At 34.9% G+C, this 12,737-nt stretch overlaps 1 protein-coding gene across 1 annotated transcript; it reads right to left on the bottom strand.

Annotated features, from left to right (window-relative positions):
* Positions 1 to 7,758: 7,758 nt before the first annotated feature.
* LOC149158797 (2S seed storage-like protein) lies at positions 7,759 to 11,619 on the bottom strand. Its single transcript, XM_089434102.1, has 4 exons — positions 11,553 to 11,619; positions 11,084 to 11,503; positions 7,927 to 7,970; positions 7,759 to 7,830 (listed from the first exon to the last, which is right to left on the bottom strand). The coding sequence occupies exons 1-4, from the start codon at positions 11,608 to 11,610 to the stop codon at positions 7,759 to 7,761; spliced, it is 594 nt and encodes a 197-aa protein (XP_089290228.1). The 5' UTR covers positions 11,611 to 11,619.
* Positions 11,620 to 12,737: the final 1,118 nt, after the last annotated feature.

Here is a 12,737-nt window from a genome sequence, read left to right as displayed (position 1 = left end):
TATACATTTATATTCAACTCAGCCATATAAAAATGATTTCATTCTACTGTAATAATTACAGTTGCGGAATGGAAAATCATGAAATCATGTTTCCCATGATGGTGACACAAGAAATCATTCGACCTGGTAAGTGACAATTGAAACTTTTACATGAGTAAGAAGAACACGGAGTCTCCTCATAGAAATAAGCAGTCTGTAAAGAATTTGCAGGTCAGATATTACCTGCCAATATATGCCAGAAACCAAAAGACTATATTAAAAGTTTATAAATATTTATATATTTATAAACGAGGGAATTATTAAATATTTTCAAAGGGATTGTTAAAATACTGTGAAGGTAATATTAAAAATAAATACTTTAATAGGGTTCAAAATATAAAAGACCTAGTCATTCCCTTGTGTCGAAAGAAATGAAGTTAGCAAAAATGTAAAAAAAACCATGTTAAAATCAATGTAACACAACTTAGATAAGTATATAGTAAAAATTAACAAAGGAAGTATGTAATTACATGGATTACTGAGACTAATATACAAAGTTATAACTACTTGAAGAAATAGGATGAATATCTTGGAAAACCCTAAGCGTTAGGGTATGAAATTGTAAATTTGAACTTAGACAAATTGGTAGAGTCGAATATAAATATAAATTATAAAATTTAAATTTAAATATAAGTTGACAAAGAAGAACTAGAGCAGCCTTGGTATGTCTAAGGTTGGAAGAAATCCCTAACCCCAAAACATATCTTAACATAATAGAAGCACAAAAGAAAAACCTTGTTATAAATAATATTAAACAAAGTCTTTTGGTAGAAATCACATGAGAGAATTTTTTTTTGGCCAAAGCGTTTCGAACCAACAAGTGTGGTTCATCATCATGACTAGATGAAGAGGAAGACCATGGCATATAAGACTGTATATTGTCTTATACGGCCAATCATCGCATAAAAGATGACAAATTTCTAACCTTGAGGTTAGGACAACAAAAAAAACATGGGAAAAAAACCCCATAAAGAGTTTCAGAGGCAACGACAATTATCACAAGAAATTATATGTATATATTACTTGAAGGATGATAAGCCACTCAACGGAATAGTAAGAGTATGAAAGTTTGGGGTTTCAGTGGCCTCTCCAACGAATATCCAACTTAGAAAAACAAATAATTCCCAATAACCAGAAATTAAAAACCCAAAATCTATATTTGAAATTTATAAAAGAAACCAAGGATTAAACAAGGGTTTTACCTTAGAAGAATACTTGAGAGATATTGCTTCACGAAAACAGGAAAATTAGTGCTTAGAATGAGAAATTGTTCATTATTACATTGACAAATTCTGGAATGTCCTTCATGGTCGACGTTCAAGGATCTATAGAAACTCTTCAGTAGAGAAACACCTTGAATGTGACAGCAAACACCTAATAAAGCCAAGACTGAGGGAGTTAGTTCATGAAAAATTAAACCCTAATGAATCGTGGCACTTAAACAACTTAAAAATGAAAGTGGCGGCATAACAAAAGGATTACATCTAGTATAACCCTTGGAAAATTTAAACAGTTAAATGTAACAAACCACCCAAGTTTCCCCAATGGGATGGTTGTTACTTGTTAATCTAACTCCTCTTGTCTTTGTGAGAAGAATATATTATGTGTTATCAAATTATTATTTTTTCTTCTCTTCCTTGCTATATATATATATATACATATATATATATATAGAGAGAGAGAGAGAGAGATAATGAAATTTTTAATATATTGGTATGTATGTATACTTAAGATCCAAATCTATGTCGTGCCTATCCAAATCTAATGGCCATAATGAGAGAAGAAGGATCGACAATCATCATCTTATGCGCTCCAAATTCATGGATTCCGCTAAATTAACACACTCACCAGTTAACTTGTCGGAGGGGTGTCACAATCGTGGTTCCAATTCAGGGTTTCAGGATCTTGATCTGACGGCCCGCATTGATTCGGCTCCATCCAATGTCCTAAGGAAATTTCTCCACCCCATCTACCTCCCCGCTGACATCATATGGGAGGGGTGTCATAAAACCTCTCCACCGTCTAATCTTATTGATCTCTATCATTCATTTTCGTGATGGCCCCGCCACATCCCCTTGATTTTGTCCCAAAGCCCTCCTCTTTTGTACCCCTTTACGCTTCCAGGATCATTGAGTTGGGATGACCTATCAGGTGGGACCACCTCTCCACCAACCATGGTACATGCTCTGCCAACACGACTAGACTTATGTCATCAAACATGTTTTATCCTGACGCTCACCTTGCTTCCCATGTGCGCACCTCTAAAATGGAACATTTGGGCCATTCAAAACTGTGGGTCATTCCCTTCTGCATTCCATATCTTCAGATTGGCCCACCTGGTTATGACACCACATCATCACGTCACTTGCTACCCTGGAATTCTCCTTACACACTCCTTTTGGACTTTCAGGATATAGCCTCTAGGATGAAATGTTCCATAGGCTCCAATCTTAGCCAATGGGGACACCCCTCTGCCTCTAAGCTTTAGGACTAGCTAGCCCAATTCTCGGTCATCCCTGCACCCTTTTCTCATGCACTCTCGTTAATGACCCGGGAATTGATCCGCATGGCCAACTTGTTGAATGGCTCACCTCTCGGCCAATGACGTAACCATCAGGTTGATGTGTTTGCCAATGCATCATGGCTAACATCATCCCTACTAATCCCTTTTGTGATGCAAACTAACCTTCCAAGATAGAAGCTCCAGACCACATCACCTTCCCTTCCTCCAATAGCGATGACGGGAAATCTTGGGCGCTCCAATACCAAGTTTCCATGGCTAGGGTTCTGCTAGGTTGAAGGGTAAGGTTAATCGGCTAAATTATAAATTTAAGTCTCTACACTCCTTTGTCACGACACTACTCATATTTGATCATTGTCATGGCCCATCCGAAGAGAACTTATCATATCTTGAGAAATGCACTCGATCTTGGTATCAGTGATTATCACAAGATCTAGCCTCTATTTTGCGCCTATCACCTCTCATAAGTCTCTTTGATTATGGCTCGGTCGCGATGGTTATGCGATCATCAATATCTCCATCAACATTCAGTAATGGTTGTGGTGGATTACTAAAGAACCTATCGGCACTACCCATTTTGAGCTTAAGCTAAATCCTCTCCAATGAGTTCCTGACCTTTAAACATTCCTCATATCAGGACAAGGGATTCTAGGAATGTCCATGCTGGTGATATGTTAGCTTCCCTCTACCAAGGACTTGTAGTGAACGCCCTAAGGGCCTCCACCTATCCTACTACACGCCAGGAGCTCCATGCTTCTAATAAAGCCTACAAGAAGTTCTATAGTGCCACTAAAGGGAGAGGGTGTGTACTAGAGGTGACACAGGACCATCAACGTTGGTTCCCCTAGGGAGAGGGTGTGTACTATTGAAAATGCAAGGTTGAGAAGCCTCTAAAGTAAAGTCACAGGTTACTATAGCTAAAAGAGGAAGTCATCCTTGGAATCAACGGATTCCTTATAAACTTATTCACGAGCTTGTAACCTGTATATATATACATACATCTATATATGTATGTAAGAACCCTATCAACAGACTGCCTTCATTGTAAATTTTACTATGTAATAAAAGGGTTAATACACTATAGATTGTAATGGTGGAATTTGGTTCTTATGAACCGTTCTGATGCCTTTAACCTGTGTACATTTTTAAGTCCATAGGGACCCTTTCAATGCTTTTAGCATTTCATAGCATATCAATCATTCATGTTATATCAATGACACAGTCATGTATTTCCCAAAGCATTCCATTGCAAACTAGGAATGCAACACACCCTATTCATCATATTTATAAACATTATTCCAGTTCAGATATGCAAACAGATGGTCATTTAGGGATATAAGCATCATTTCAATCGGGCAATGCAAACACATGTTCATTATAGATATAGGCACCATTTCACTCTAGAAATGAAACAGATACATGCATTATCAGTTAGGAAAATATAGAAAGATCATTTATCTTGTAATTTCCAAGGCAACTAAGTCTAGGACAAGGAATCTCCACCCAACCAAAGGCGACTTGCAGCAAAGCTCACTTGCAATTGTCACCCCCCGAGTCAGATTCTAGAGACTGAAGAGCTTGCATAAATGATTGAAACACTAACTACCAATTTAAAACAGGGAATCCAACAGACCTCCTTCCGCCACCCACCATCTACTCAGCAGTTCAATAATATACAGGGAATCTAGAGGCCAATCTTTTCCACCCTCCAGCTAACCAATGGAAACATATCAATGCACACTAGGAATTTAGAGGCCTTTTGCCTCCACCCAACGCTTACAGGGAATCAAAAGGTTTCTTATCCACTTAGGTACACACAGGGAATCCAGAGGCCAACTGCCTCCACCCCAAGAGTGTCAAGGGAATCAAGAGAAGAAACTATCCACTGCAAAATCACAGCAAGAGAGGCTTCAGAGGTCCTCCCTCCGGGAATCCAAGGACACAATCATCTACCCACACCATCAAGGGAATCCAAAGTAAACCATATCTTCCCTCTGGATTTATAGGGACTTGAGAGGCATTGTTCCTCACCAAGGAGAGATTTTATTTATGTCAATCATGCCAACCAAAATATTGTTGTTGTCATCTTTTCTCCTCAACAAATCCTTACTCTTCTATTCCTTCTCTTATGTGCTACTCATTTTTGTATGTTGCTCGAATGCATACTCTGCATGCATGAGTGAATAAGGAATAATGCCCTCCATGAGGTCGAGTCGATTCTTTTTCCTCTGCTGCTTTCCTTTTTGCGTGGGGGTTTACTTCGTCATCCTTGTTACCTTACAATGTCTAGTCTTCATAAAAAAAAAAAAAAAAAAAAAAAAAATTCTTTTTGCCTTGTTGTGGTTCTCAAACCACATGGGCCTATGTACTTATCTTTGCATCCTTATACAGTTTGTAAAATATTTACATTGCATTTTTCATGAGGAAACTCGGGTTAGGGTTGTCACAGACCCCTCCCCCTTCAGGGAACACTTCCCTTAGTGTTCTTCTACTCATATGCAACATAAGTAAAAAATAAAACACATATTGTTTTATGTAGCTTTATATACATAGCTCTATACAGTATTTACAATCATACACACATTTGCTTCAATCAGCAAACAAGAAAGGATATGTTGTTCTCATGGAGTCAACCATTTCCAAGTGTCTTCCTCTGGCCCAAAGTGCCTCCATTGCACTTTGACTTGTTGTATGGCTCGATTACGAAGTATGAGACTCCTCTCATCTAGAATGCACAATGGCTCTGGCTGGAACTCTCCCTTTTGTTCCACTTGTAGCACAAACCAATCAATCACATGATTAGAATCATGGATATATCTTTTAAGCAAAGAAACATGGAAAACATCATGAATTTTGATTGATGGAGATAAAGCTAGCCTATAGGCCATTGTTCCAATCCTCTCAAGGATCTCAAAAGGACCACAATACCGTGGTGCCAACTTGATACATGACCCAATTTTTAAGGAACTAGTCTTGGGCTTTATTCTCAAATAAACATCATCCCCAACTTAGAACTCTTTATGCACCCTATGTTGGTCTGCATAGCTTTTCTACCTATCATGTGCCACTTTCAAATTTTGTTTGATGATTTGTATTTGGCACTCCATTTCCTTGATCATATCAGGCCCAATAAGGACCTTGTTCACTGGGTCATTCCAGCTGATAGGAGTATTACAACTCCTCCCATACAATGCCTTAAATGGACTCATCTTGATGGATTCTTGGTATTAATTGTTGAATGCAAACTCTACAAGTGGCAGGTACTTCTCCCACTTCTTGGTTTGATGCATTACATACATCCTCAACATGTCCTTGAGGATATTTTTTGTCCTCTTTATTTTCCCATCCATTTGTGGATGCTATGTTGTACTAAACTCCATTTTTATCCCTAAACCTGCAAACAATTCCTTCCAAAACCTTGAAGTGAACTTAGCATCTTGATTTGAGATAATTTTCTTGGGGATACCATGCAGTCTCACAATATTATTTATGAATATTTGTGCCACCTCACTAGCATAATTGTCTAGTCAATTTAGTGTCCTAAATTCCTCTACATAAATTATCAATCCGGATATCCTAAACTGATGAAGTGTGGTGCACTATATGTGCTTAGTTAACATTTCTCTTACTTCGTTGTTTTATAGTTTATGTTGTTTTTGGGGGTTTTTTTTCTCATGCTTAAGAAAATTAATCTAAGAAAGAGAAGTTATGCTTCTAGATGAAAATCTCTAAATGTTAATGGACAACTAAATCTAATGACTTTTAATGTTAAAATCTAATTTCTAAAGAAGGGAGAGAAGGAAATGAACATTAGATAAAAACAAATCAAAACTTTGAATAGCTAGATTAATCTAAGCCGGCAAAATGTCCATGAAATGAAAGCGAAAATGATAACAGCTAAATGAAGTGTTTTATCACTCTGTTATACAATTTTGGGAGAACTACCTCCTTGTGATAGCATTTTGAGGGACTCCATACTTCATTGTTCTAAAACTGAAAATAAAATAGTTAATAAGTAATTTTAATGATTCCCTAATTTTATGGTTCCTTTGTAAGCAATCCCACACAAATTTACATGAGAGACTTTTGATATAAATTTTGTATTGAAGTTAATAACATTTTTATGGAATATATATGATCTAAAATTTCATATTTGCATATATTTTATTGTTGTTTTATTAGCATAAATTTATTTTAAAGTATATGTATGAGTGAAAAGAGTAATCATTTTTTTATGTGAAAATGTTTTTTAAAATGTAATTAAAAAAAAAAAAAAAACTATTTTTAAAATTAAATTTTGTTTATCACTTAATAAATATAAATATAAAGTTTATGGGAATTTGGATAGATCGTGAGTGGGTTTGTTGTTATGGTATTCTTAGCTTATAAGTTATTGGTTCAATTCTCGAGATTATTTGGGTGTTATTCTTGGACATGACCATGATGTAGCCTCACCATTGTCAAACTTACAAAAAAAAAATATAAATATGAAATTTACATAAATTTGTATTAATATAATTTTAGTAATAATATTTATATTATTTATAGTTCCATATGGATTATATTAAGATATTATTTATACATAAATTGAGTTAAGATTTTATATTCTCAATTATTAATATAATATTGAAAAAACTATATACTTTCAACTATATTTTTCTTTTTCACTTACTGGTTCACGGATACCCGGGTCAGTGGGTAGCCGCTACGTCCAGGGTTTTAAACACTGAGTGGACGCCACCCGAAGGGCATCAACACCCCTCGGCCTATTTACTGACCTAACCCCAAGAGCTTTCGGGATTCGACCCTGTGACCTCCCATTGGCGAGGCACTTGATTTGACCGATTGAGCTAACTCTTGGGGCTACTTTCAACTATATTATCTATACATATATTATATTTATTATTTTAATATTATGATATCCCCTAACTTGAAGTTTATGTGTAAACAAATTGTATATATTTGTTTTCATGTTTTCCTGTTTAATTTTGAAAGACCTATGAAGAACTTAACTATCATTATTTTATTATTGAGAAGGAATGATTGTAAATTTGTATTTAAGATGTTGATAATAAATAAAAAGGTTTGGAAATTAGTACACTTGGTTGAAAGAGATGATGCTACAAATTAATGATGTATATTAATTACCTAGTATTAAGTCCTATGAATCTAACTTGAATGATTAGATTAATTGTGAATTATGGAATTGGGTAATTTATCACTTCTCTAAAAGACAAGTGCTGCATGCAGCCGGTAGTCCCTGTCGGGGTCTGCCACAACAACACAATACAAACGCTTTGTGCAATATGTCTAAACTTTCTGTTTCCTTAAAAACCTGCCTTCGTCTAACAAAATTGCTACCTTACCTGAAAGATCTTGTTGTGTGCATGGCGTTGAAAGATCTTGCTGTCTGCATCACACAATCGCATAATTCACTTAATCGAATTTCAAAGGAAATACAATTTTCATATTAATTTAATGCGTTCATAGAAGGCTATCACAAAGGCATCTTATTCCAAAAGAGAGAAAACAATCACATAATTCACTTGAATGTGTAATAAAACAACGCCCAGTGTGTTGGACAAGTTTAATTATTAAATACAAATTATATAATTTAATATTTCAAAATGAACATGGGTGTACTCTTCAAATGAAATAGAAAGAGTGATGAACTTTTATTTTTATGTAAGTGTAATTATGGCGAATTAGATATATATTTTTTTATTTTGGAAATTTTATATAATATTTGTGATATATAATTTTTTTGTTATTTTTTAATAAGTAGTTTTTATTTATGTAGACTGAATATTTTAAATCTTTATATTACAAATCTTAATAAATGTAGTTTAATAATCCAGTTATTCCATATATTGTTGTATCAATTTAATATGTTATAGAAGTTGAATGTTTGGGGTATTGATCGTTTCATAAACTTAATCTTTTAAGCACTCATGTTTCAGATCTAAACCAACTTTGCTCATTCACATAACAGTCACGCTTTCTAGGATAAAACAACTTCAGTTGTTCTCTGGAGAATTTGGGAACTATTGATTCTGTCCTTGGAAGAGAGCGCAGAGAAACTACAGCTCTTTCCCGCGAGGTCTTTATTCAGAAACGCTGGAGACTGTGATGCAGAGAAGTTAAAAGAATTAGATATTATGTGTATGCTATAGGCTTAAATGAAGACAGCGAAAGAAATCAATGTTGCCATTTCTTTTTCAAGAGCTTTCAATAGATTTTTGGAATAAGTTACAAAATTAAAAAATCAATTCTGCATTATGAATATCAAATTCTTAAACTTTTGGAATAAGTTACAAAATTAAAAAATCAATTCTGCATTATGAATATCAAATTCTTGTATTTTAGAATGAACAACGAATTCATTAACTTTTATTTCAGAATGAACAACGAAACTTAGACTTTTGGAATAAGTTACAAAATTAAAAAATCAATTCTGCATTATGAATATCAAATTCTTGTATTTTAGAATGAACAACGAATTCATTAACTTTTATTTCAGAATGAACAACGAAACTTTTAACTATATCATGTATTTCAGAAAGTTTAGTGTCAATGAAAAATTAAATATTGAAATACAGATTCAAATAAAAATCTGAGATCTTGAAATACCAATACCAAAAATTGAAAAATTGTATAGTTTAATTATGCATACAGACTTGAAATACCAATACCATAAAATAATTTGAAATGTAAAAATTGTATGGTTACATTACAGAATTTGAATACCAATACCAAAAATTGAAAAATTGTATAGTTTAATTATGCATACAGACTTGAAATACCAATACCATAAAATAATTTGAAATGTAAAAATTGTATGGTTACATTACAAAATTTGAATAGTTGAAATAAATATTGAATACAGATTAAAAAGTGAAAATTGAAAATTTGAGAACTTGAAATAGGAAATTGAGAACTTCAAATACAGACTTGAAGAACCAGTGAAAATTGTATGGTTACATTACAAAATTTGAATAGTTGAAATAAATATTGAATACAGATTAAAAACTGAAAATTGAAAATTTGAGAACTTGAAATAGGAAATTGAGAACTTCAAATACAGACTTGAAGAACCAATTAGATATAATTGAAAAGAAAAAAATTGAAAAAAGATTTCAAAATCGAAATATTTGCGGAGGATGTTTTTAATATTTTTCAAAAGAAGAAAATTAAAGGGAGGATCATTGATATTGATGACTCAATGAAGAAAAGTGAAAAAGTTGACAATGCAGGAGAAAAATAAATAAGCATGGAGAATAATTCAATCATCATGTTAGCCTTTATGAAATTAATACATTGTAACATCAGCAGGCTTAAGGAAAAGAATACAACGAATATTTTACAAATTTGTGTTAGCCTTTATGAAATTAATACATTGTAACATCATCAGTAGGCAGAAGGAAAAGAAGACCACGAATATTTTACAAATTTGCATTAGAGAGAAAAGGAAGGGAACATTTATATTACAAAAAGATTATCTAAATTTATTTATAACCATCGTAAAGAAAATTGAAAAGAAAAAATATTTATAACGATCAGTCAAAGACTTTGACTGGCAATAAGGATTTGAAATTCCAGGTCTCGTCTATTCCTTTCCTATATGCTCACTAATCTCTATAGTTTATGTTCACGCGGTACATTTTTTTTTTATGTATAGCCAGAAGCAAACACTGCCCAAAAACACAGCATCCACCTTTTGATGCTGTTCCGAGGTCTTAACGAGAGTCATTCGTAACTCGTGTTACATAGGCATTTCGTTATGTTTGTATTTTCTTATTGTAATTAAGATATTTTAACAGGTTTCAATTTTTCTAATGAAAAGATTTACACTTTACTTGGCAGTGAATAATCAAGAAAGAGAGATACGCAAAGTTGGATACTAGATATTCTATTAGTCTAATTCCGCTTTTTTGCTTCAAAGCATATATTGTATTATTGTATTTGAGTTCATTAAGCGTGTAGTCAAAAAAAAAAGAGAACCTGCTTTGATGGTGACCATGAAAGGAAACAAAATGAATTTGGAATTTGGTCGCTTATTAGTCCTTTATTAAGTAAAGGGAACACATCTGGCTACCATATAAATGGTGGGCATTAAATGAAATGAGACGACTCTTCCAAACAGGAAAACTAAAATTTCATAGCGGCTTAAGTTACTCCCTTGTTTATTTAGTTACTTAGACACAGTGTCTATATTTTCTGGTCGTTGCGCACTTAAAAGCTGCTGCCCGTTGCGAAATAGCCTATCCACACACCATTAGCACATGGATTAGATTCATCAGTCAGTATGGATTAGCCCGTTTTAAGAATAAATATATATAATTTACAGCAGCGAAGGTGGCAGACTAGATGTTGGATCAACATCAATAACAAATGACATCGTGAATAAATGAAAGAATGTGTTAGTCCACAGAATAATGACAGCAGCATCCTACATACAGCTACAGGAATTAATTACTAGAGTTTAATATTAAATAGCATTCATCAATCGATAGAAAGACTTACGAGGATGACGCTGAACGTCGCAGCGGCGGGGAGGCTGGTGGACGTTGCAAGTTTCTAGAAGGTATGCGGCTCTCTCCTCCGCCTCCTCCTCTTCTCTTCCACGTGATTCGCGGCGACGGCGGTGCTGATTATGTGCAACCTCAGAATCCATGAAGAGGTCCTCCATGGTTGAATCATACGATTGAGATTGATGGAGAACTTGTTGTATGGCTCGGCATCGGCATTGTGGAGACATTCTTTCCAATTCCTCACAACATCTCTCCGATGGCTGCTCTCTCCGTCTTTGCAAATAGTCGCGGCACTGAGACAGTCGCCCCGGATCGCAGGACCGTTGTTGTTGCAAGCCCTCTCCATACATCATGCCTTCACGTGCATCAACAGTTGGGGCGCCCCATTGAAGGAGGAAGAGAAGGGTTACGCCTAAGCTCACCCAGGGCGCCCCATTGAAGGAGGAAGAGAAGGGTTATGCCTAAGCTCACCCATTTAAGAGCCAGTCTCGTAGTGATCGGAGGGGAGAAGACGCCCATTACTTTTCTTTCTTCTTTACCTTGAAGGATAGACAGTTATATGGAGCGGCAGTGACAAGGTGGGAAGACGAAGTGGATCCTAATACTGTATTTATGGAGGCGTGGATCCTAATAGAAGTGCAAAACAAAACAACACGAAGAAGAGATTGAGAGTCGAGACGAACACATGTAGCGCATGCCTTATCTCACACTCCACGTCCCAACTGAAGCCATAGAAAGATGGAACGCCTGCCTCCGTTTCCAATCGCCGCGTATTTCACCTGTATCCAAAGTTTGAAAACCCTCATGTGCATTTATTGAATGGTTGCAAACATTCTGGATTGGAAAAAAACTTTTAACCAAAGTTTGAAAAAACCTCATGCGTGGAAACTTTGGATAAAGCTATTATATCGGATATTATTTTAACATCGGGGCACGTGAAGCGTGCAATAAGACCTCCAATTTGCAACTTTGGTTATAAATTTCTTACACCGATATTTGCAGAGATAAACTTTGGTTAAACTTTGATAGTGCACAAATTTTTTTGGTCAAAGGACCGGTTAATGTATGGTCAACGATCTATCGATCGCTATTAGTCCCAGGCAGGGACTAACAAGATGTTATCATTGGGAGTGAGAAGTAAAGTTCATTTATAAGCTAGAAACTACCTGTCACTTGTTGGTGAGGTGGAGATAGTTACTAACTACCAAAATGAATGGTCACTTTGTCTTGGAGAGACTCATGTGAAGCAAGTGAAAAAGACAAAAACAGTAAACAAATTGCAGCCAGTTGTGCTCAAAGAGAGACATTTTGGAAGAAGTTTCAAGAATAAGAGGAGATGAGTAATCTAATATTAATTTTCTAAATTTGTCAAACTTCAAGTGAGTATTTTGAATCCTTCTTATGTACAAGATTTGTAAACTAAAATAGTATGGGTTCATATATATATATATATATATATAAAGTAGGTAGATTAGATTAAACGAACTCTGAAAAAAGGAACATATAGAGCGAACATGTATAGTTGAGCTTTTGTATAGAAAATGAGAAAGAAAATATTACTATAGATGTAACATTGTAAATGCATTTCTTGTTTGCAGTGTGTGTGGGGTTATAATTACTATACAAAGGCGAACTCCAATAGTAAC

Source organism: Pinus tabuliformis, chromosome 5_2, assembly GCF_031772625.1.
Source record: "Pinus tabuliformis cultivar Carrire ecotype Pingquan chromosome 5_2, CPIR1, whole genome shotgun sequence".
NCBI classification, from domain to species: Eukaryota; Viridiplantae; Streptophyta; class Pinopsida; order Pinales; family Pinaceae; genus Pinus; species Pinus tabuliformis.
Note: the sequence above shows the minus strand (reverse complement) of the source record. Positions and strands in the feature narration are given on the sequence as shown.